Source organism: Saccostrea echinata, unplaced genomic scaffold, assembly GCF_033153115.1.
Source record: "Saccostrea echinata isolate AGI-Se365-2 ecotype Australia unplaced genomic scaffold, CSIRO_AGI_Sech_v1 ptg000014l, whole genome shotgun sequence".
Taxonomy (NCBI): Eukaryota; Metazoa; Mollusca; class Bivalvia; order Ostreida; family Ostreidae; genus Saccostrea; species Saccostrea echinata.
The window spans coordinates 14,172,501-14,199,378 of NW_026889763.1; the positions used below are offsets into that span (position 1 = coordinate 14,172,501).

General features: G+C 33.4%; 2 protein-coding genes across 2 annotated transcripts in view; both read left to right on the forward strand.

Moving 5' to 3' along the window:
- Nucleotides 1-26,878, forward strand: part of LOC133187253 (CUB and sushi domain-containing protein 3-like) — a 134,237-nt gene that overhangs the window by 41,266 nt on the left and 66,093 nt on the right. The window lies entirely within an intron of this gene.
- LOC133186941 (angiopoietin-4-like) overlaps nt 8,358-26,878 on the forward strand; it is a 28,237-nt gene continuing 9,716 nt past the window's right edge. Inside the window, exon 1 of the mRNA XM_061322326.1 lies at nt 8,358-8,517. Within this exon, the coding sequence (XP_061178310.1) occupies nt 8,358-8,517 (160 nt within the window). The remainder of the gene's footprint in view (nt 8,518-26,878) is intronic.

Consider the following 26,878-nt stretch of genomic DNA (forward strand, 5'->3'; position numbering starts at 1 on the left):
ATTTATTTCCTGAAACTGTGTCCGATAAAACTTTTTTCTATGAGACATTATAAGAATAGAGTTTTGCTTCCATCTCTCGAAATTATTTGAATTTGATTATTGTTTGTTATCTTCATATTTCATTGAAAGTCTCTTCCATTTTTTTCTTTAAGCATTTTAACCTCAATGTGTCAAACTATACCAGATTTTTTTATTTTTTTTATTGGTCCCATCAGGATAGAAATAACAAGGTTTGCCTGTACCATTAAAATGCAGGTCCTCAAAAAAATATAATAATAATAACCTTTGAGATAAAGTGGTGGCTACATGTACATTCATTTTTTTTCTTCAATTTTATAGAAAAATCTTAGAGGTTTCTACAAGAATATTATGGTATTTATGGATCAATACCAAGGTTTACCCCCCCCCCCCCACCCCACCCCCAGCACCTTATCTCTTCCTTACAAGTGCAACCAACAACCTAAGTCTGATTGAGCATATGAAAAACTTTCATAAAATGAACATTCAATTAAAAATAAACATGCATGCTTGGTAGCATTTGATTCAGCATGCTCAATGGTAACTTAAGATCAGGTAAGACCCCCTTGTTATACTCCTTTTTTGATAAAACCAATGCAGCTGCAGAAATTCAAGTTTTCAATCTTAACCATTTCAACTAGAGAATATTAATTATTAATACTTTATGCAATTTTCATCTTTAAAAAAAAGCTATTTTTCAATTTTGCTGCACTCTTTATCAAATTGATGAACACTGAACAATTTACATATCAAGCAATAAGCAAATTAAGTTGACATCCTTGAAAATTTTTATTGTTTAATTTACTTTTCCCCATGAGAACTACATATACTGCACTAATCTGCAAATCAGAAGGACCAAGTCCAAAATGATGGTTTGTATACAGTACAAACTTATGTGAAAATTATTTATATAAATAATTAATAATACTTGCATCTCTTTTACAAAAAAGTAAAACAAAAAAGCAATTAAATTTGAATATCAAAATTTTGATCTACAAATAACACATCTGATTTACCATATATGTGTACTACGTAGAGCCACTTCACTTAGCCGTCATTGGACATTTAACTTGGTGTGTCTGAGGCTCAATGAAGGATCTTACACAAAAATCGCTCATTAATGAAAACAAAATTTAGTTCTTTACTCTACTCATAATATTTGAAACCATGTTTTTGACTGAACTATATTTTTATACAATAACGAATACTTTTAGTATTTTGAAACATAGTAATATTTATTAGAGGAACCTTAAATATTGCCCGCTACCAAATTGTGGTCTGCAAGAAACACGTGGAAATTCTCAGATCCTTTGTATAACGTTTAACCTTTTTAAAATTGATGTGCATCAGATCGCAGGCGTTGTCATACTCAAAATGTATTACTGATACTAGGAGTTATATCGTATTTCTGAGATAAGTCTCATAAATCACAATAAACACAACAAATGGACTTACCAGCTCCTACTTTCACTTTAGCCGAATATCGCATGACAGACCTCAGAAATAAACTACGCTGAGTGATTATAGTTCTTAATTTTCGTGCAATATTTTTCAATATTATATGACATTGTCCTACATTTGTAGGATTAATATGCTTATTTGATAAAAGGTAATTAATAGCCTTACCTGCAAAAGAAACAACAGACGTTAAATTCAGTCGGAACTGCTAAAACTGGGCGCGTATTAATTTATCTGTCCATTGTAAAATCGAAGACGGAGCATTCCCTGATATGACGTAAACATCGATGTTACTTTTATAATAAACAATATTAAACATTTAGATCGAAACATTCTAATAGCTGGAGATGTTTTACGAATTATCTCTCTAATTGCTTTGTGTAATCGGGGTACTAGAGACATCAGATTACAGAAATAGTCAATTGGTTTCAATACCGGAATGGCAGCCCCCAGATTTCGCATGGCGGACATGCCTAGTTGAAGAAAAACAGACAGTTATGGAAAAAGTACGCACAGAATTGTTAGGAACGAAACAAATAGTTGTACCCATGACGTTCAACTATCTGCACATATACAACAAATGTCATGTTATTGTTTTGTTAGACCTGTAGCTGTGCAGTCCTGCAAGTGTAATATGCACATTATTGCTGCATGACACTGCAAGTGACAATCAAACTGCATACATATCAAGACAGCTTTCCCATGGAAGGTGTCATAGGTCAGTTTTCAAGCTTAAGAGTAAGCAAGAAGTATTTATTAAGATATTGAGATTTTTATTTCGTACGAGTTTCACTTGGATGAACACAAAACCAAACACTTAAGTTTCTTTGATACATTGATCAAAGAACAAATTGTAAGATCTATTTCTTTTCATTTAATATTTATCTTTCAATGATGGACCCACCGTTCACGGTAGCTCAGTCGGTAGAGCGCTTGCTCCGTGATCGGGAGGTCGTGAGTTCGAATCTCGGCCGCGACTGACCTAAGTCGATAAAAAAATGGGTAGCAACTGTTCCTTCGCCCAGCGCTCGGCACCTTGAAGTGAAAGTGGCGGGTCCTTCGGTTGAGACTTTAAAACCTAGGCCCTTCGTGTCACGTTAGGCTCAATGGCCCTGAGTGCCGAGTAAAGGTCTAAATTTGAAGCCCGTCATCGGTATATGGTGGTGTCTTTATATGAGTTAAAAATTCTCGAATGGGACGTAAAGCAACATACAATCAATCAATCTTTCAATGATAACATTCAACATGACTTTGAATGAATGTGCAACATATAAATCTTAGTTTAAAAATATTTGACCGAAATATTCAGACGCACAGTAACGATCGTGCAACGTTCACAAATTGCCGTATCATTACAAGCTGTTCCTAACAAAAACACAAAAATGCCAGTTATGTTATCAATTTTTGTTATATATATGTATGTATGTACTTTGAATTTTCCCTGTAAGGTGATATTTTAAAGTTCTTAAATGTAAAGGGAAGCTACTTCAAATATAGCCCTGGCAACTCATTCTAGTTGACAGAAATTTTAGATTTTACCGTATTCTGAGTGAAATTCATGAAATGCACTCCACAACCCTAGCTAAGTGTTGGGTAAAATCGGCATTAATTGGGATGCGATGAGCATTTTGAACTTCAAATGTCTGGGTGGGAGGGTTGGAAATTTTACCCTTATGCATACAAATTAAATGGATAGAATTTAGAAATTTATTTCAAAATTAAGGATTATCTCCTTATCAGTCATAGCTCTGATCCATGGACGTATTTGGCTCCAGTCTTTGGTACAACATTTATTCAGCCCTTCGAATTTTTTTTATTTAAATATTTCAGATTTCCTAAATTTTCGGCTTAGGCATCACTGAAGAGACATAATTTGTGGGATTGCGCATCTGGTGCATCAAAATTGGTACCATATATCATTTACATTATGATCCCTGGGTACAGGCCTCTGCTGGTGGACGGTTAGTCCCCGAGTTTAGCTTAGTTTCCTCAAACTGCAGTAGAATCGAAAGTGAGGTTTGGTGTTTTCCATTACCATATATCACTGAGTATGCTATTATCAGCCACTTGTGCTAAATTATCAGCAACCTGACTTGCATCTTTCATGGTGCATGCCCTGGAGTAATAATTGACCGTTTTCTCTGATAACCATCCAACATGCTGCATAATTCCACGCGTGTCAGTTTAAATTTCGGTATACGCACGGGTAACGGCGCAGCCTGCTCTCATGCTTTGAGGAGATTCTCAAGAAGCCTTGATAACCTCTAAATCTATCGTATATTGACTCGTAAGATACCGCTTATCAAGGACCCCTCTCGATTCTGTAATAAACTTAAAAAGTATCCGGATTCCGTGTTTTGCTGTGCATTGGAAATAGAATTCCAGACGAAAGACATGACAAATTATCGAATCCCTACATTTAGTACAAATGTATCTGACTTTGTAAGGCCACCCCTTAACATTTTGTCGAAAGTGTGTCTGAAGACAAGAAGACAAAACCGCTATCTTTTCACCACTTGTGATAATTCTATCGCAACTACACTCGCTCTATCGCCAACGAGAAACTGTAACTTAATTAATGCTTGATCTCTCTGTAAAACATATTTCTCACGCAGTGATATATTGTTCCTCCTTAACTCTCTATTTTTGTATTGTGCATTGGAGCGTATTTTATCTATGAAGATAGGGTTTGCTTGTTTCGGCACCACGTGAGCCCGTGCTTATCCCTCTTTAAGTTTAAATAAAACTCTTAACTTTATCCGAAGCTGCCGGGTTTCCAACACCGAGAGAAGAGTTCCAATCTCGACCTCTTTCCGGCATGTCAAGAATATCAATCAGCTGTTGAATAATATTATCTACTGTACCTGATGTTAATCTTTACGGACATGAGCATGTTTGAATAGAATGATTTACTAAATTTTAAGATTTAGAATGAACCTGCTTTGGGTTTTGCCATTTTTCCCCACACTAAAAACCTTTTTATGACATTTGGAGATACCTTTCTTAGTCTTGCTTTCTCGGGTAAATGTTCAATAAACGTTTTCAAAGTACTGGCTAGGGAGGATTTTTTCTTCTGATGTGGTGAATTGATGTTTTGATTGTGAAGTGTCGATAGTTTTTCATCAATCTGCTCTAGACTAAATACGACAGCATGAAATAATATTAAATGAAGAATAACCTATGCGCCAATAAATTCCATTTCAAGCCTTTGTTTTCCAAAACAAAACATTTTTTGAAAGAATTTCTAAAAGATCAGTTTGACCCTTTACCCCTAACGTAATTGATGATGTAAGAAATGTTTAGTACTGGGTACCAAATGAGGAGCACACGGCCGGTGTGAACGGTCGGCAGGGGATGCTCACTCCTCCCTGGCACCTGATCCCAACTCTGATGTTTTGGAGGTCCGTGTTTGCTCTGTTCCTATTTTGCATTGTTTAATGGACTTTTGAGCTTGAATACTATTTGTTATCTCCATATTTCAAGTACTTGGGTAATAAAACTACATTGCTGTATGTGTTGATCTTTTAGAAAGAATGATACAAAATGGCGGATTGACATAGGGGTTTTCTTTTTTTAAATTTCCACAACGTCCTATAATATAAAATGAATTATTTAGCTCTTGAGGGGCATCTAACAGGGACAAAATCAAGGGCATTAGCCATACACCTGCAGTCCTCGTGAACACTAGGGAGTCAGAGTCTGATTTTAAGGCTTTGAAATTAAAAGCAAAATTCAAATTTCTATCTTTATTTGAGCAAATGAAATGTATCTTATGCATATACAAAAACATCAAAAATGATGTAAAGTTGATATGATAGAACACTCTTACTCATTCAAATTGACTATAAACAATTATGGTCTATTAGGGTTTTTTTGCGATTTTTCTATTCTCGCAATCCTTGATAGCGTGTTCGGTTGAATTGCAAAAGTAACATTGACCTCGGGGTCTCCAACGGTTTTGTCTATATCATGAGAACCTATGATTGAACTGATAATGGTACATCCCTGTATGTGGCCACCCGGACAAATTCTGAGGCATAAAGTACGTATGGCATTAGTTGCAGAGAGTAGAGATGTTCAAAAGGCGAAGCAGATTCAGAGGCTTTAGCTGAGGTTGTTGTCGATTGTTTATCTTAAAATTGTTTTTCTTTCAGGCATTTTGCCATAGCTTTTACTACGATATCGGACGCTTTCCCGCAAAGTACGCTAAGGTCAAATGCTTACCTCTCCCTGATGTCTGTTGGCTTGCCTACATAACTCCTCTTAGACATCGGCCTTTGGATTGTTATGCTTTCTAGCTTGTTTTGCTAGCTCGTCAAGAGTTAGAAGGAGCTAAGGCTTCGTTTGGTTTTGATCGGAGGGCAAATTTTCTCACCTTCTCTTTAAGGTCCATTACGTGTTTGATTTTTGCTCGTTGACAGACTCTGATCCTCTTGACCATCCTATGTGTCCTAATCATAAATAGATCTAAAAAAAATTTAGATTTGGAAATCATAAAATGTATACTTATTGGCTTATTTTCAAAAATTATACAGTTAATAGCATTGTTCATGTACGCACCAATATTAAATGTGAAGTTCAAACAACGCTAAATGTAATGCCTGACACATGTGTAGGAATATTCTCTTTGTTAGCCCCTCCCATGTTAGAGTGCAAAAGATTAAATGAAGTGAATAAACTGACCTCCTTCTCCAGAAGGTCGTGGCCTTGCGGCTCGTCAATCTCATTGGTCAAATGAATGGACACATGTTCCAATTTTCTAATGGAGTTTTCTGAAACATAAGCTCCCGCCATCTCCGGGAGCAAATCTGCGTCATCGTCCAGAATGTTTTTTAATGTTTTTTTCCAATCTCACCCATCGTAATTTCCTTTAATCGTTCATTCGACTTAAATCTTGCCCACTTCATCCTGGACTTGTTTGATATATATTTTCACACCGGTCACGGTAGCCTAGTGGTAGGATGCTCGCTTCGTGATCGGGAGGTCGGGGTTCGATTCTCGTTCGCTGCGCCTCGTCAAACCTAAGATGTAAACATAAGTAGTGACTGTTCCTTCGCCAAGCGCCCGGCGCTAGAAGTAAAAGTCACGGAATTTAAAAACCGAGGTTCCGTATCACGGTAGGCGTTGGTACGATAAAGAATCCTCACTTCTCAATGGCCCCGAGTGCCGAGTATAGGTCTAAATTTGAAGCCCTTCACCGACATACGGTGACGTCTCTATATAGCTGAAAAATTATCTTTTTTGAATCTTTTTTTAAATCGTGCAGCCTTTTAAGAATAGTAGGTGGCATCTACAAAACACAAGGGTATTTTTTTATAACATATCATACAGTACTAGTATAAATGCGGAACGTTGGAAACTAATAATAAAATATGATTGCTACATTTTTTTCCTCATGTCTTAATCAGTCCAATCACATGTGCCGCGAAATTTACCAAAGAATATAGCAATCATGACAATCAGCCAAAATAAAAAAAAACTTCATCAAAGTCTAAATATCATGGCTTGTGATCTCGCTTGATAATTTATTTGAATAGTTTTCTTTTCTCTACTAAACAAGAATTTTTATTGTATAATTTAAAAATAGAAACACATGATTAAAATATTTCATTTAAAGCACATGGAGAGAAACGAAAGATTTACAGATGCTGAATTTGAATCATGAAAAGAGCATATCATTCGTTTGAGGGAGTATCAGTTTATAACACAGTCGCGTTCCTGTAGTTAACAGAAAGCGTTAACGAGGTTCGCTCCTGAGCTTTTGAGCAGATTCTTATCTTAACCTATATTTCAAAAATTCTGCATAATGTTTTAATTCTTACAATAAATTTGGATTCTACAATGCCAATTTAACTATATTCAGTTAAAACTCCATGATTAAATTCCATACCAAAAGCATTAAGTGAGGAACTATATTTTGTGGCGGAAGGATTTTTAGAAGAAAATGATCATTTTTTCTCTTTCGAAGAATTAAAAGTATGTTAAGTTTGGATTCCTATTTTTACATGTAGTCTGCACACATAGTTCTTTTGTGCAGTGGACTGTTTTATACTGGTCCTAAATTATCTATTAAAAAAACTGTCATGAATTCTATCATCATATTTGATAAATATAGCAAATATATTGTGGAAATGAAGAAAAAAAAATAGCCCTAATTTAAGCTTAAAATTAGCACTATTTTAGTAATATTTAAAAATTAACATCACAGACCCCCACTTTTAATTTTCTTTTCTGAATATATACGATACTTTTAATCATTCTTCTTAAATTCAGTAAAATGTCATTACTTTCAAATGATTTTTTTTGCTTGTTAAATTTCAATACCAGAAAAATGAAAATGTTTGAGTGCAAAAAGGTCAAATAATTGAACAGGCGGAGTAATTCAAAAATTTCTTCGTTGTTACAAATTTTAATGTGTCTATTTAAGATGAAATAAGACTGTGTTTGTTCACCATAATTTATTTGAACAAAAAATATTGAAGGAAAAACTTTAAAAATTGATTTATGTGTAAGACGTATGTACAGTGCAAAAAGGTCAAACTAAATGCTCTGTAGCGCCAAAAGAAGCGCATTGACCCCCATTTTTTGTTTTGATTTTTAATAAAGCTATGTGTATAAATTATAAAAATATACTTGATAAAAAATTCTCATTACTTTTGATGGCAGGATCCAACCTCCTTAAACACTGACAATCATCGTATGACTATCTAAACGTACAGTGAAAAGTAGTTCGGTTCTTAAAGTTGACATTACATGAACAGAAAAATTAATAGGTAGAAATACATTAGTTCAAGGTGATGAAAAGAAGGAAAATTGAATTATTATATAATAACACTATATTTGTTTTTCTAAGTGTTATGTATCTATTTTCAGGAGACACGATGGTGAATGATATGTCTTTTACAACAAAAGACCGTGATAACGATAACTATTTCGTTAACTGTGCAGTTAAGTATCGCACTGGAGGATGGTGGTACAGCAACTGTGGATATTCAGATCTTAACGGTGTCTACCAAACCTCTAACAAAAAGGCCTATAAAGGTCTGTTTTGGGGGAGTGATTTTGAAAACATGAAAAGTACCAAAATGATGATCAGGTCAAAGTTAACATCCCCATACATCAGGTGAATGAAGATATTGTTTATTTAAGAAATAAATAACAAGTTTAAAAACTTCAATGGGAATTGAAGTGGGTCGGTCACGTGATCAAATCCTGTGAAGGCCGAAGGCCTTCTCAGAAGATTTGATCACGTACCGACCCACTTCAATTCCCATTGAAGTTTTTAAACTTGTTATTTATTACTTATATATACATTTGAGACGGACAATCGAATGTAATCGAATATAAATATTGCCCTAACTGTACGTCGTAGATTTTGACAAATTACGCTAGGTGTAAATCGGCTTGAAAAGCGGTTACGCTTCAAATTCATCTGGCAAAGGATTGTTTCGAAGGGAATATTCTATGAAAGGCTTCTTGTGATCAATTATTATAGTGAGCATATTGGTGTCTGGGAATTTTTGTATTCATGAGAACCCATATTCGATGTTAAAAACACAAGAAATACGTCCGATGTTTAATACTAAAAAGTTGGAGGAATTTCGGTCGGAAAGGGATGGATGGAGACACTTGTCCGGACCAGATAACTTGAAATCAAGTACAAATTTGATCAAAAACATAAAATCTACGATTTCAGTAAGGCATATTTATTAATTTATGATGTTGACATGGAGACACTGGCGACAGCTTACATTGTTAAGACAACGTCACAACGATCTCGATGATGGAGGTGTGCCTACCGAACTTCCAAAGTGCAGTGTGTGGCGTGATTGCATTACATTGATATTTTTCAACAAATTTATTGTGAGTAAAGTTTAATGGAAAAAAAAAATTATAGCATTCAGAGGTCTGCGAGAAAAATAAGGGTAAACGTTGAGACTATGCAGCTCAGACATGAAACTTATAACACGTAGTTTTCTATTCTCTATGTAAAATCGATCAAGAACTGTATTAAATACTCGTTTACATTGTAAATAAAATGATTATTATTTTACTTGCGTATTTTGTACATTTTTATGCATGAAAAACATGCTATATTGCTTAGTGGAGTAAGTCTTTTTATGTAGATATTACTGCGCTGTGTGATTAGGTCACGTAATGACCTATAACCTTCGAAAAACTTCATACAGGTATGAAGATATTTGCTCTCTGCATGTTTATATAATAGAGAGATACCACAAATGTATATATATAAATTTGAAAGAGACCTCGAGGAAAATGATCACAATATTATAAAGATTATGTCTGTTAAATGTGAAAGGTTGAATTTCCAAAGTTTTAGGTACTAGAACAAACGTTTGATATTTTTAAATGATAAGTTGTACAATCATGAAAAATTTGCTTAGACTGCAAAGTAATGAAGAAAATACACGATGAACATTTTATACGAATGAGAATGAAAAAAATATTAAAGTAAGTTTTTTAAGGAGTTGTAATGAATGATTTCTGAAAATTTCGTAGAATTGTAGGAACCATTAATTTGTGATTTAAAAACATTATTTTTTGAAAGTCAAATTTAAAAAAAATACTGTGCAAAATAATCTATGCTCAAAGTTAATACCATGATAATATGTTTCTATTTTCTACATACCTTTTCTATGGAAACAAAATGTTTCTTTGTCAAGCGATATGGCTAATTGGACTCTTTTTCAATTATCAAATTTGAAATAAAAGAGTCTGCCACATTTGTTTCATATTTGGGTGTTTTGCTGACTATAGACCGTAAGGGATAACTAATAACTTAATTTTATGAAAAACGAGATGACTTCAGCCTTCCTATCGTCCTTATTTTTATAGGAAAATGCCACTATCATCTGCATAATGTCTTTACGTCTCCCAGGTATTCGATACTCGAACAGAATACGATCAATTTTTAAACCGAGGCAGGCTATTTATCAATTTTATGGTCGTTATAATGACATTGTTAACAGATATAACCTAACATTGGGTCGAATTTTGGTTGACGTGTTTCAAACCAATTTTTATACTGAATTGACAATGGAATGTTCTCGCAGGTGGGTTAAGGCTAGGTATAGGCATTTCTATGCAAATAATCTAATTAAAATGCCTAAGGACTATATCTATTATGCAGAGAAAGTTAAAACTTATTGTCTAATACATTTTTGGTATCCACGATATGAGATGACCATTACACATTATGACGTTATATTATGACGCCATTCATCTTTATTACACAAGATTATAATGGACTTCAACAAAAAAGCTTCGGCTCAAGGGCATGCTCTATTTTATTTAACTGAAACAAGGTATATTTAGAAGCAAAATATTCCAAAGTTTGCTGGTATTGCTGCACAAATATCAACAGCTCACTTGTATAATTTTTATTTGTTAAGTTTTAAGTTGAATAAGGATAAAAATGCACTGTCCGGTATAAGTTTCCTCAAATTCCGATCAAATGAGAAAATGCCTAGGATTTGTGCAGCAGTTTTATTAATCTATAGAATATTCTTCTTAGCATTATACAATTTTCATGTAAAAATAGATAGGGTAATCCCTTGAGCCGAAGCTGTTTTGTTGATGTGTTTTATTACTTCCACTAGATAAAATCAGTGACGTCATAATATGACGTCATAATGTGTACTGGCTATAACATATCGTGGGTACTAAGTATGCATAAGAAAATAGATCAAGACATTCTCTGAATAATAAATATACCTCTTAAGCGTTTTTATTAGCTCATTTGCATAGAAACGCCTATACCTTGCCTTAACTCACATGCGTGCCTACCTTATCTATAAATATGGCTCACGACGGGTGTGACTGTTCAGCAGGGGAATCTTACTTTTCCTAGGCACCCGACCATATCTCTGGAATTTCCAGGGGTCCTGATTTATGCCCTCTTCAAATATTTGTATTGTATAAAGATTTTGTGAGATCGATCACTGTTCCTTATTTTAACATTGTACATATACTTCCATACATATGAGAACTCGACATATCACATTAAGGTAGTCTAGACACACATACACACCCTCACACACACACACACACACACACACACACACACACACAGATATACAGATATATATATATATATATATATATATATATATATATATATATATATATATATATATATATATATATATATATATATATATATATATATATATATATATATATATATATATATATATATATATTTATATATATATATATATATAGATAGATAGATATATATAGATATATATGTATATATATATATATATATATATATATATATATATATATATATATATATATATATATATATATATATATATATATATATATATATCTGACGACAATCATACTTTTGAGACACAGGCCTTGTTTCATACAGTACGCTAGTTTTCTACTTAACAATGACACTTTTTTGTATAGTAGAAGACTAGCGCACTGTATGAAACAAGCGCTTGTGTTTTGAGGATTGGCATGAAAGCTGTGCTACACAAAATAAATTTTGAGATGCCCTAATGAAAAGCCTATGCACCATCAGATATGTAGCACCAGGTCGTCTAACACAATTCCACAGTGTGATATGCAAAATTAAAAAAAGCGATTATTTTTCTCATTCCCATACTACAAAAACAATCAACTTATATTAAGGACACTACCAATAACAAAACTCTCAGACTTCAAGCAGAAGTGTTACCAACTGCATATGATGTAACTAGTATGTATATGGCCTTAGTGAAGTTATTCTTCAAAAAACATTTCTTTTGGATTCACTTGAAATGTTCCGAACAATTACAAGCAGTAGGTTGTCATACTTTGCCAGTCATATTTTCTATCAAGGAAAATTCAGAGATGGCAGATTATATCGTTCATCGGCACAAAAAAAAAGATATCTGCAAAACATGCCATAATTGCTTTAAACTTACCTTTGAAATCTCAGAAGAAGGGCAAATTTTCTTGACACTACAGTATATAAAGGCCAGAGGATCTATGAGAAGGAGCAACTGATATCCAATCATTTGTAAGACCAACAAGCAATTTTCAGTATATACATTAGGAAAGTGACCACAATCCTTCAGAATTTAAAGATCTTAAAAATTAAGGTGAATGCATCAGACATGCAAAAAATATAAATGATCCATCTTTATCTTAACAAGAATTCTAACATACTTTAAGACACTCTCTTCCAAAAGAGAGTACTCTGATAAGGAAGTAGACCCCCTTATCCTTGAAATGGGTACAACAAATAGAAAAGTACCTATATAAAATAGCCTTAAAAAGCAAATGGCGTTAACCAAATATCATGATTACGAAATACAACCCATATTTATCTGTCTTAATCAAAAGTAAAGATCATTTTACAATAAACGCACATATTTTATGATTTTCAAAATATTGATTCTAATTACATGACGAAAAAATCCCTATAAATTGTTTTAATTAAAAAGAAAATATGGCTGCAATTTTATTTTGCACAAATTACAAATTGCGAAACATGATCAATTCGGTGGGTTCATTATCTAATATATGTTATCTCTAAAGATATAAGTCGACGCCAACTGCGATTATTGTAAAACAAAAGCTTTTATTTTAAAGGGATAGAAAAATGAAAAGTGCTCATTTTTTCGCTTCCTTTGATAGAAAATAATTACGACAACTGTCTCAAAATCTTTACAGCTATTTTTACAATTTGTTGTTGTTTATTAATAACAAACTTGGTCTCAACCCGAAGAAGTATTTTTTCGGTTGGTTGGATTATATCGAATCCCGCACTATGTAAACAAAACGGTTTCCCTCTCAATTTTTATGCATTAAATAAACACATGAAAAGAGATGTAATCTATGATTAGATTTCCCACAGATTTTTGCTCCTCTTTCTTTTTTCTTGAAAATCGGTTAATTTGTGCAAATATATAGACTCGTTGTTTGAGACTGATGTTTGAATTAAAAAAAAAACATTCTAGACCAATTCGCTGTATGGCAAACACGACAAAACGCACTGACTGCATGTTTTCCTTAGAAGAAAGCTAAAACATCAGGTTGTACTTATGAATTGTATGACATCTACTTTGCAATATTTATCATTTGCATTCTAGAAGTGAACTTTTAATTTATTTTATTTCCTGTATTGTATATTTTCTATTTGTATTTTATTTTCATTTTTTCTATACTTATTATATCAAAATTGTGAAAAGATTTTATGTGTAAATTTTATATGTGTATTGCGCTGATGTTTTAATTTAATTCAAATGGTAGTTTATACAAAGAAATGGTTAAAAGGAAGTCTTTATATTGTAATCCTTACTAGAAATACCTTAGATACAGTGTTTTTGAAATTAAAAGACATCTGATGAGTATGCTGGTTTTAGCTTCGGATTTTTTTTACGTATATAAATTATATCTACCCTTTCAAAGTTTGAATGTGGATAAAGAATATAATTATTAGTTTTCGATTCAAGACCACGTGCTCTATGCTTGGATGTATCTAAAAACAAAAAACAATATTATACTCTGTATAAAGTGTGTAGTTCCTGCACAAATGTGTTTGATGTATTAAATTTCTTTTTAAAACAATAATCATCAGTTGTTTTCCATCGCATTATACATGTTATTTGATAACAACAATAACTAATACAGTAACTATGGATATTTAGATGGTAACATTTAGTGAATGCAGATGTATGACTTAACTCTGTTGAATGAAAGAACGTGAATTCCCATGCCCAGCTTAGCCAAATTCTTTGGTTAAAAGGAAAAAGCAACTAGCGCAGCTATCTATATACAATCTAGCCTGTTTAGCTTACATTACAAAAAAGTAGAAGATGATAGTTCAATATCATTTTTTAGAATGGTTAAGTTACAATGACATAATTTGTCAACAAAAAATTACATCGAAGGAACAAAAAATACTTTCTGTTATTTTCAGATTAGAGCGACAATATAGTTAAGGTATGTTGCATTGTATAAAAAATACTTTAAAGGGAGCAGACTGCGGTTTTACTGTATGAAAACTGCTATAGCGAAACTTTTTAATTTTATACCATATGTACCTTACAATGACTTCGGTATACATGCCAAGTTTAGTGAAAATCTACCGTCTGGTTATTTTTTAGGGACCGTCTCAAAATACAGGTACATTTACTATAGGATTATATAGGAAAATACCATTTTTCGCACTTCGGAGCAAATCATATAAATGCTACTATAGACTTTTTGCTCTAATTATATTATTTGATGGGTAATACTATATTGTACATTTTGTGCAAGAAACACAAAATTCTACCGTCTGGTTTCCAGAAGGGCATCTCAAAATATCAAAATTCATGATATTTTCCTGTTTTTATGGAGTACAACAAAACATGACAGATACCACAGAGTTACATAAAAAATAAAAAAAAAAAAATGATTGTTAGATTCTCAATTTCCTATGTTTAAAATTTCAAGAGCATGTATTTTATACTTTTTATTTTATGGCATAATTAATGACCCCGCTTAGAGAACTTCGGTTATTCATAACGTCAAAAACCCACTATTACGACCTCTATCTACCCATCATTTGAAAAATCGTTTAAAAATCAGTTATTTAAAAACATAATTAGATTTTTTAACCTGAGATTTCCTAAATTTGTTAATTTTTATAAATTATGTAAAAAAAAGTTGCTTTAAAAAAGTTAATACGCTTTATTTTACTATGCTGTGCGAAGTATTGCACAATGAAAATCCCAGTTGGCCCCCTTAAAAGGAATAATGGAATTCTCAGGCACGTAAGGTTGTTCTACAACAAAATAGTTTTGTATGGAATACTTTCAAGAAAAATTAAGTGATTACAGGTCACTTTCATTTCTCTATTATATTTTGTATCTTTTACGTTACAGTGTGATATTAATAACATAATCATTTAATCACTTAATAGGTGGATATTTTCCCGTACCAAGTCCACACTTTGGAGTTTATGCATAAAAATTCATATTTTTTATAAATGCTTCAATAACAAGTGCTTATGAATGCGATCCTAAAATTAGGTATGCAGCAAAACGCATGCACGATCTTGAATGTCCAGTATGTCACCTGTTTCTATAAGTGATGACACATCTGTGTATAACATAAGTAAAACACGACATAAAGCATTGATTGCTTTATTGAATCAAAGACAAGGGCTAGTACATGTACATATAACGGCCGAATTAGGTCCCTTATTTAATATTCAGTTAATTTTGTAATAGTTTACAATGAAAAAAAAATCAAGTGAGGTTTGTCTTGAAATCAGCAATGATTTCATTTCAATAAGGGTCAGAGAAGCCAAAAGAGGATGACAAATTGGAAAATTATTCAATTTTTCCTTAATCTTGATGGATGAATTTATTGATTGATTTAATGTTGTTTTACATAATCTTGATAAAAGATCATTATATTTTACTTTGTAAACAGCCAAAAGCTAGCCCTGTAAAATAACGGAAAAATCCGTCGACAATTCAGTGTGAAAATAATGGCCTATCAATTGGTATGAAAAACGTCAGTCAGCATTTGACTCAGTGATAAATTGTATTTGCTGACAAGGTCATTGTATCGACCATAGAACTTACAAAATGATGACTTTAAACGAGACTGCTCATATTAGTATAAGAAATATAATAATAATAATAACTAGATGAGATCTCGTTGCGAGCAACGAGTAGGTCTTCCGTCCGATTTTTCGATAAGATGAGATATGATTTTGACTATGATCTTTGTTAAAAGATAATAATATATAGACTTCCCTAATTTGATTTCATTCTTTTGATTTATATAACATTATCAAAGAGCTATAGATGACATGCTTTTGGCCCCTCTGAGCCCCTAGTTTCAGGGGTCAGCCCCTTTTTCTTGATATCAGTTGAAAGGTCTTGTGATTTTGAAAACGTTTTGTTCAAGAAATATTCAGAGATTTCTTTTCGTTGTGGAGATATGCTGAATGGAAATATTTAGGGACCACCCCTCCAAGTCCTTAATGGGGCCGTTTGACAATAATTGAAAGGATGCATATTGTTTAGAACATTATTCTGACCATCTTTTGTTCAGTATTGCTTATCAAAATATTGCCCCTTTTCGAGATATAAAGCGTCAAAGATTTAGCATTCTGGCCCCTTGTGACCCCTTATGACATAACATATGATCAGAATCTTATCATATATTGTTGTAAATCGTTAAGATAAACATCTTTGCTTCAGTAATATGTTATAGATTATTGATCGTTAACGAGTTATAGATGAAAGACTTTTGGCCCCTCTAAGCCCCTAATTTGAAGGGTCAGCCCCTCTTCTTGATATCAAATGAAAGGTCTTGTGATTTTGAAGACTTTTTGTTCAACAACTATTCAGAGATTTCTTTTCGTTGTGGAGATATGCTGAATGGAAATATTAGGGGCCACCCCTCCAAGTCCTTAATGGGGCCGTTTGACAAATATTGAAAGGATGTATATTGTTTAGAACATTATTCTGACCATCTTTTGTTCAGTATTGCTTATCGAAATATTGCCCCTTTTCGAGATATAAAGCGTCAAAGATTTAGCATTCTGGCCCCTTGTGATCCCTTATTACGTAACAAATGATCAGAATCTTATCATATATTGTTGTAAATTGTTAAGATAAACATCTTTGCTTCAGTAATGTGTTACAAATTATTGATCGTTGAAGAGTTATAGATGAAAGACTTTTGCCCCTCTGAGCCCCTAACTTGAGGGGTCAGTCCCTTTTTCTTGGCATCAAATGAAAATTCTTGTGATTTTGAAGACTTTTTGTTCAACAACTATTCAGAGATTTCTTTTCGTTGTGGAGATATGCTGAATGGAAATATTTAGGGGCCACCCCTCCAAGTCCTTAATGGGGCCGTTTGACAAAAATTGAAAGGATGCATATTGTTTAGAACATTATTCTGACCATCTTTTGTTCAGTATTGCTTATCGAAATATTGCCCCTTTTCGAGATATAAAGCGTCAAAGATTTAGCATTCTGGCCCCTTGTGACCCCTTATGACATAACATATGATCAGAATCTTATCATATATTGTTGTAAATTGTTAAGATAAACATCTTTGCTTCAGTAATGTATAACAAAGTATTGATCGTTAAAGAGTTATAGATGAAAGACTTTTGGCCCCTCTGAGCCCCTAACTTGAGGGGTCAGCCCCTTTTTCTTGATATCAAATGAAAGCACTTATCATTCTGCACAACTTTTGTTATATATGTTTTAACAAAATATTTACAGGTATAAAGATATGATAGAAAACTTGTCAAATTTTGCGAGATGCTTGTGGGCCTATTTTTCGAGCCCAGGCGAGCTTTGGCGCCCTTTGCGCTGGAAAGATATGGACGCAAAAAAGCACATCTACAATCCCTCCTCTACCTTCACTGAGAATCTCAACTCAATATCTTTATTCGTTTTGGAGTGATTACCAGGACAAGCCGACCCTCTGAAAATCAGATAATTGTCTATACCTCACGACCGGAAGTGACGTCATCAATATAGAAAATTTCCAATAAGGTTCAGATCAATATCTAGCAGATCTGAAAGTTTCATGAAAATCGACCGAGTCGTTTCCGAGAACTCGCGTGCACAAAATCGGTAAGAAAAAAAAAAGAATAATAATAACTAGACGAGCTTGTTGCAAAGCAACAAATAAGTCTTCCGTCTAAATTTCAAGGAGATGAGATCTAGAGACATCTACGGTCATATGAGCAAGAAAGAGCCATTTACATTACTTCCGGTCTGACCGGAAGTGACGTCATTTTGGCGACTTTTAATGATCTCCTTAGCTGCTACTTGTCATTTTAAACAACTTTGCTTCTATGATGCTATACAAATTTTCAATACTTTTCGAGATATCAGGAAAATACTTTTGACCCCTCTAGCTCCCTAATTTTAGGGGCCAGTCCCTTATTGTTGATATCCTTTGAAAGATCGTAACATTCTACACAACTTTTGTTCTATATGTTTTAACAAAATATTTACAGGTAAAAAGCTATTGAAAAATTTGAAATTTTCGATATGCCTTTTTTCGGATCATAGCGAGCGCCGACGTGCGGTATTCCCGGTAAAAATGAAATGCCTTACGCATATCTGCAGACATAGGTCTACCATACCTGAAAGTTTCATGTTTCTAACTAAAGCCGTATATGAGAAAATCTGCGGACAACCCGACCCTTCGAAAACCATTAAATCGGCAATATCTCCCGACCGGAAGTGACGTCATCAAAACAGAAAAAAACGCATAAGGTTCAAGTGATGTTACATAAGTCCTGAAAGTTTCACGGAAATCCATCAAGCCGTTTTCGAGAAATCGCGTGCACAAAATCGGTAAGAAAAAAAGAATAATAATAAAAATAACTAGAAACTCATTGCGAGCAATGAGAGGTCTTCCGTCCGATTCTGAAAATAAAAACGAAAATTCAAGCTGAAAAAGAGATAAAAGAAATTCAGACAATCTGGGAATTTAACCATGGTCGTCAGCGTGAAAATCCAACTTGCTAACGTTAACCATTCATTTTTTACATCATTCCGGTCACGACCGGAAGTACCGGAAGTAACGGCGATACAAGATTTTCTCACGATTCATATAACTGATGACTGACCATCAGTCCTGAAAGTTTTAGACTTCAGTCGTTTACTGTTGCCGAGCAATATTGTGAGATCAAATTCTAATTTTGAGGACAGGTAAACACGAGACCGGAAGTGAATTTTATAAAAATCTTTGACTTTTCTCTAGACATTTGCAGTATATACAACATGCATAAAGTCATTTCAAGTACTTTATCGATGAGCAATATTTATGAGAAAGTTAAATATCAAAGTAAAGTAGTTTATCTCCTAAAACCGGAAGTTGACGTTTTTGTTTCCGGTGGAATCTAACATATTTCCAAACAGCAAAAGAGATGCAATAAAGTGATGCAAGCATTAATTTAAAAAAGAAAAGTTAATTTTTTTTAGATTTCTTTGATCACTTACTGTGACAAGCGGAAGTGACGACTGACGCGTTTAACCCAAATGGTTTTGCCTACTCCTCAAGGTCTATTACTCATAAAAGTTTGGTGTTTTAATCTTTTACCTGGTTTTGAGATCTCGCTCAGATAACTTCACATTTTGAGGACAGGAAAACATGCGACCGGAAGTGAATTTTTGAAAGATATTTACGATTACTCTAGACATTTGCAGTCTGAACATATTTAAAATTCATTTCAAATACTTTTTCTAGAAAAAAATATTGATGGAAAAGTAAAATACTCAAATTATGTAGTTTTTCTCTTATAACCGGAAGTTGTCACTTTTGTTTTCGGTGAGACCAACATCTTTCGAATCTGCGAAAAAGATGCAATAAAGTGATGCAATTTTTAATTAAAAAAAGAAAAGTTGAAATTTTCGATTTCTTTGATCACTTCCTGTGACGACCGGAAGTGACGACTGACGCTCTGTACCCAAATGGTTTTGCCTACATCTTAAGGTCTGTTGCTCATATAAGTTTGGTGTCTTAATCTCTCGCCGTTTCCGAGATCTTGCTCAGACAACTTCTCATTTTGAGGACAGGAAAACACGCGACCGGAAGTGAATTTTACAAAGATATTTGATGTTACTCTAGATATCTGCAGTTTGAATAACATATTTAAAATTCATTCCAAATACTTTATCTACAAAAGATATTAATGGGAAAGAAAAATACTCAAATTATGTAGTTTTTCTCTTATAACCGGAAGTTAACGTTTTTGTTTCCGGTGGGACCAACATATTTCGAAACTACAAAAGAGATGCAATAATCTCATGTAAGTATTGATTTAAAAAAAGAAAGTTGAAATTTTATGATTTCTTTGATCACTTCCGTAAACGACCGGAAGTGCCGACGACGAACGAAAATGCGATTCCACAAATTTACAAGTCACGATCTATGCTCTCCATTAAGTCTCCAGTTCATATCTTTAGTCATTCTTGAGAACACTCGAGGACAAAATTTCATTTTAAAATCAGGAAATTGCCCGTAACTTGGAACCAAAATGGAATTTTCCAAATTTTCCTTGTGATGAAACAAGTTCATACAATGACTAATTTTTCCTGAAAGTTTCACGAAAAACCACTGAATAGTTTTCGAGAAAACGCCTGCACAAAATTTGGTCAAAAAAAAAAAAAAAATAATAATAATAATAATAATAATAAGAAACAGTAGAATCACTATAAGGTCTTCCGTGAAAACGGAAGACCTTAATAAAAGTGAAAAAGAAACCTAAGAATAACTAGAAACTCATTGCGAGCAATGAGAGGTCTTCCATCCGATTTTGAAAATAAAAACGTAAATTCAAGCTGAAAAGGTGATAAAAGAAATTCAGACACTCTGGAGATTTAACCCTGGATGTCAGCGTGAAAATCCAACGTGCTAACCATTAACCATTCACTTTTTTGCATCACTTCCTGTCACGACAGGAAGAAACGGCGATACAAGATTTCCTCGCGATTCAAATAAACTGATGACTGACTATCAGTTCTGAAAGTTTTAGACTTCAGTCGTTTATTGTTGCCGAGCAATATTGTGAGAACAAATTCTAATTGGTAACAGGTAAGCACGCGACCGGAAGTGAATTTTATAAAAAAAATCTCTGACGTTTCTCTATACATTTGCAGTATCTACAAAATGCATAAAAACATTTCAAGTACTTTATCGATAAGCAATATTTATGAGAAAGTTAAATATCGAAATAACGTAGTTTATCACCTAAACCGGAAGTTGACGTTTTTGTTTCCGGTGGAATCTAACATATTTCAAAACAGCGAAAGAGATGCAATAAAGTGATGCAAACTTTAATTTAAAAAAGAAAAGTTAAAATTTTTTGATTTCTTTGATCACTTCCTGTGACGACCGGAAGTTACGACGGATGCGTTTAACCAGAATGGGTTTTCCTACTCCTCAAGGTCTGCTACTCATAAAAATTTTGTGTTTTAATCTTTTACCTGTTTTTGAGATCTCGCTCAGACAATTTTTCATTTTGAGGACAGAAAAACACGGGACCGGAAGTGAATTTTTGAAAGATATTTGAGGTTACTTTAGACCTTTGCAGTCTGAATAAAATATTCAAAAATCATTTCAAATACATTATCTATAAAGAATATTTATAGGAAAGTAAAATAATCAAATTTTGTAGTTTTTCTCTTATAAGCGGAAGTTGTCGTTTTTGTTTCCGGTGGGACCAACATCTTTCAAATCTGCGAAAAAGATGCAATAAAGTGATACAATTTTTAAATAAAAAAAGAAAAGTTGAAATTTTCGATTTTTTTATCACTTCCTGTGACGACCGGAAGTGACGGCTGACGCTCTGAACCCAAGCGTTTTTGGCTACATCTTAAGGTCTGTTGTTCGTATAAGTTTGGTGTCTTAATCTTTTACAGTTTCCGAGATCTTGCTCAGACAACTTCTCATTTTGAGGACAGAAAAACACGCGACCGGAAGTGAATTTTTGAAAGATATTTGAGGTTACTCTAGACATTTGCTGTCTAAATAACATATTTAAAATTCATTCCAAATACTTTATCTACAAAAGATATTAATGGGAAAGAAAAATACTCAAATTATGTAGTTTTTCTCTTATAACCGGAAGTTGACGTTTTTGTTTCCGGTGGGACCAACATATTTCAAAGCTACAAAAGAGATGCAATAATGTGATGTAAGAATTGATTTAAAAAAGGAAAGTTGAAATTTCACGATTTCTTTGATCACTTCCGTAAGCGACCGGAAGTGCCGACGACGAACGAAAAGGTGCCCTCTCCAATTTAGAAATCATGTTCTATCATCTCTAACAAGTCTCCAGTTAATATCTTAAGCCATTCTTGAGAACACTCGCGGACAAAATTTCATTTTAAAATCAGGAAATTGTCCATAACTTGGCACTGGAACCGAATTTACCAAAAAAACGGAATTTGATATAAAATTTATATAACGACCTTTTATCCCTGAAAATTTCAAGGAAATTCATTGAATAGTTTTCGAGAAATCGCGTGCACAAAATTTTGTCTAAAAAAAGAATAATAATAATAATAATAACTAGATGAGATCTCGTTGCGAGCAACGAGTAGGTCTTCCGTTAGATTTCTGACAAAATCTTGATTGGGAAATTTTGATTGATAAAGAAAGTAAAACAACTTTAAATGTAAAAAATATTCATATCAATTCTTCAGAATTGTTTAGCAACTCATAAAAGAGTGAAATCTATCAATTTCAAACAACTTCCGGTCTTTTTTATTCACTTCCGGTATGACCGGAAGTAGTCAAAATGACTTTTAACCCTTCACTGAGTGGGGAGGAATCATCCCTCAAAGTTACGAGGAAAAATGAGCATTTTTTCGGCTACTTCCGGTTCAGAAGAAATAACTTCCGGTGAAAATAATATGACTCGAAACAGTCTATTTGCCTCTATTAAAAACATTTCAATAAGAAAAAAATGAAAATTTGCATATTTTTAAACTACTTCCGGTGGACAACGGACGTCACGGCAACAAAAGCTATACAATTTTCTCAAATCTACGAGTCACAATCTATCATCCCTGAAAGTTTCAAGACTCAGTCTTTAACCGTTTTTGAGAACACTCGCGGACAAAATGCCATTTTAAAAATGGAAAATTGGCCATATCTCGCGACCGGAAGTGACAACGACAAAATGGAAAAAAAAAAAAAAACGCATAAAGTTCAGATAATTTGCCATCATTGCTGAAAGTTTCGTGAAAATCTATCCAGGCGTTCTCGAGAAATCGTCTGCACAAAATCGGTAAGAAAAAAAAAAAAAAATAATAGTGGAAAAGAAACAACAGAATCAGTAGAAGGTCTTCCGTTGGAAACGGAAGACCTTAATAATAATAATAAGAAACAGTAGAATCACTATAAGGTCTTCCGTGAAGACGGAAGACCTTAACAAGAAGGTCTTCCGCTGAAGACGGAAGACCTAAATAATAATAATAATAGGGAAAAAGAAACCGAACGAAAACAATAAGGTCTTCCGTTGGAGACGGAAAGACCTTAATAATAATAATAATAAAAATAATAATAATAATAATAATAATTTTTACAAAAAAAAAAAAAAAAAAAAAGAAAAAAAAACAACATAGGTCTACAAACCATCAAAAAGAGTCTCTTCTCAAAATTGAGCTTTTTCAACAAGTTCATATCTTTTAAAAAGTCCCTCAAACTTTCACAGTATCTAATCATTTCATCAACCACTTAGTTTTTTTTACCAGTGAAGTTTTATTAATATGTCATGAAATATGATATGGAGATAACAATATTCAAGCTGAAAGTCCATTAATACAATACAAGTCGGGAGCAGAGCAAACACGGACCTCCAAAACAGAGCATGCTCTTGCGTTTCGAATCAACGGAGAGATATACACCCCATATGCGGGTGATAAGGTCATATTGCTGCATTTATCTCTAAGCATTACAAATAAAATTTCAAGAAGTAGTGAAAGGCTAGCTAAATCTCTGCTTGAAAAGATCTTTTAAATAGCAAAGAGTCGCAGTACTCAATAATTTTAGTAGAAAGGATTTTCTTACATACAGTGAAGAGTACAGTTAAGAGTAATGTTCACACTGGATTACAAACTTTTGATTATTATTATTATGGCATCTTGCTTTCTTTCAAATGCCCATTCTCTGCTGACTGGAAATAATGAGCCAAAAATCAAGGACGTTGATATTCTGAGACAATTATTAAACCAGGAGACTTTATTCAGAATAGCTTTGACCAAAGACGTTGAGAAAATCAAACAATACCTTTTATTAAAACAGGAAGAAACCATAAAGCAAAATCATGCTATATCAGAAATCAGCCATGCATCGGATGAGAGGAACTTCATTAACTCTTCATTGTTACAGACGCTTGCAGAGAATATCAACGTTCACAAAATGGAGGAAATGAGCAACGAAATTTCTTTGCAAATAGAGCAATTTTTAAAATTATCTGACAATTTTACAAAGCTTTCAGCAATGCTCTTAAAAGGCCTTGAGAGACTTGAAAATATAAATACGACAATAAACCTTAGGCAAAAATTTGATGCATTGGATATCAAAGGGAAAAATGACTTCCTCGGTAAGCAATAAGAAATTTATATCACAATCTCATATTATGATCATATTACAAGTGACTATATTCTATTTAGCGCTTTTATCTTAATTAAGTACATTACTAAATATCTTTAGAGCATGCTCTACGTATGATCATTTTTTTTAAACGAGGGAAGGTATTAACCAACAGGCTGATGAATTAGGGATATCAACTGTCTCATTTGAAGTCATCATTTCACAAGTTCTATGGTCGATACAATGATACAATGACCTTATCAGCAAATACTATCTAACATAAGGTCAAATGGTCACTGAAATTTTTCATACTTATTGTTACGCCATTACCGTATAACGGGTATTTTCTGCGGTTGTCCAATTTTTGCGGAATTTTGCGGAAAGGCCAAATCTGCAAAAATTACAATTGCAAATTATTTCTTCAATATAAATTCAATCTGTTAAGTGGTGCTTATGTCGATCAACCTGGTTAAATGTTATTTCATAACTTCTAACTTTGAATTCTTAAAAGAAGAATTATTTCTTTGTTCGTTTGTTGTTTGACGTCTCTCTCAAGAATTTTTCACTCATGTAAAGACACCACCACTTAGCGGTGGAGGGCTGTAAATTTATACCTTTACTCAGCACTCAGGGCCATTGAGCAATAAGGACTCTTTTTCGTGCCAACACCTACTGCGACACAGGATCTCGGTTTATACGGCCTCATCCGAAGGACCCGTCTCCACGTCCCGCAGTCGATTCGAATCCGCGACGTAAGAATAAGCTCCTTATACTGCTTTGAAAAATAATTTAAAACATGGAATAAATAATCTTATTTTTAGAAAAAATTGTTTTGTAAATTTTGACTTGCATATGAAATATGAAGATAACGAACAGTAATCAAGCTAAAAGTCCGTTTAAACAATACATATCGGGAACAGAACAAACACGGACCTCCAAAAACATCAGAGGTGGGATCAGGTGCCATGGAGGAGCGAGCATCCCCTGCCGAGCGGTCACACCTGCCATGTACTCCTTGTCATGATCAGTAAATAACGGGAAAATCCTTAGACAATTTAGTGTGAAAAAAAAATGGCCTAACAATTAGTATGAAAAACGTCAGTCAGCATTTAACTAAATGATAGATTGTATTGCTGACATTATATCGACCATAGAACTTACGATACAATGACTTTAAATAGACTCTTGTTACTCTTGTTTCATCAACTTCTTTGTCAATAACCTATCTCGTTTTAGAAATTGTTCGTACACAGGTGAGTTAAGGCTAGGTATAGGCAATTCTATGCAAATAATCTTATTAAAATGCCTAAGGACTATATCTTATATACAGAGAAGGTTGAAACTTATTGTCTAATACATACTTAGTACCCACGACATGAAATAGCCAGTACACATTATGACGTCATATTATGACGTCATTGTTCTTTACTACATAGGATTATAGTGGATATCAACAAAAATGCTTCGGCTCAAGGGCATGCTCTATTTTATTAAGCTGAAACAAGGTATATTTAGAAGCAAAAGAGAAGCAAAATATTCTAAAGTTTGCTGGTATTGCTGTACAAACATCAACAGCTCAGTTGTTTAAATTCTATTTGAAAAGTTTTAAGTTGAATAAGGGTAAAAATGTACAGTCCGGTATAAGTTTCCTCTAATTCCGATCAAACGAGAAAATGCCTAGGATTTGTGCAGTAGTTTTGTTAATCTATAGAATATTCTTCTTAGCATCATACAATTTTATGTTAAAATAAATAGGGTAATTCCTTGTGACAAGCTGTTTTGTTGATGTGTTTTATTACCTCCAGTGGGTAAGATCAGTGACGACATAATATGACGTCATAATGTGTACTGGCTATAACATATCGTGGGTAGTAAGTGTACATAAGAAAATAAATCAACACTTTCTCTGAATAATAAATATACCTCTTATGCGTTTATTAGCTCATTTGCATAGAAACGTCTATACCTAGCCTTAACTCACCTGCGTACCTAGAGCATACTCTTGCGTATCAGATCAAATGAGAGACATAAACCCCGTATGCAGGTGATTAGGGTATATTGCTGCATAATTTTGGGAAGTTTAAAAAGTTGAAAAGTTAAAGTCATCATGTTTATCATAACGCTTTGTTGTTGGATTAGCATTAACGTCTTTCTCTAGTAAAAAAATCCAAATATGAAATAGATATGTCAGACTCCTTGATATCTTTTATTTCAAACTCACTGGGATATATCATGTCGACATATGAATGGAAATTCATATTGTTAATTGATAATACGTCGTCGATATATCTAAATGTCGAGTTGA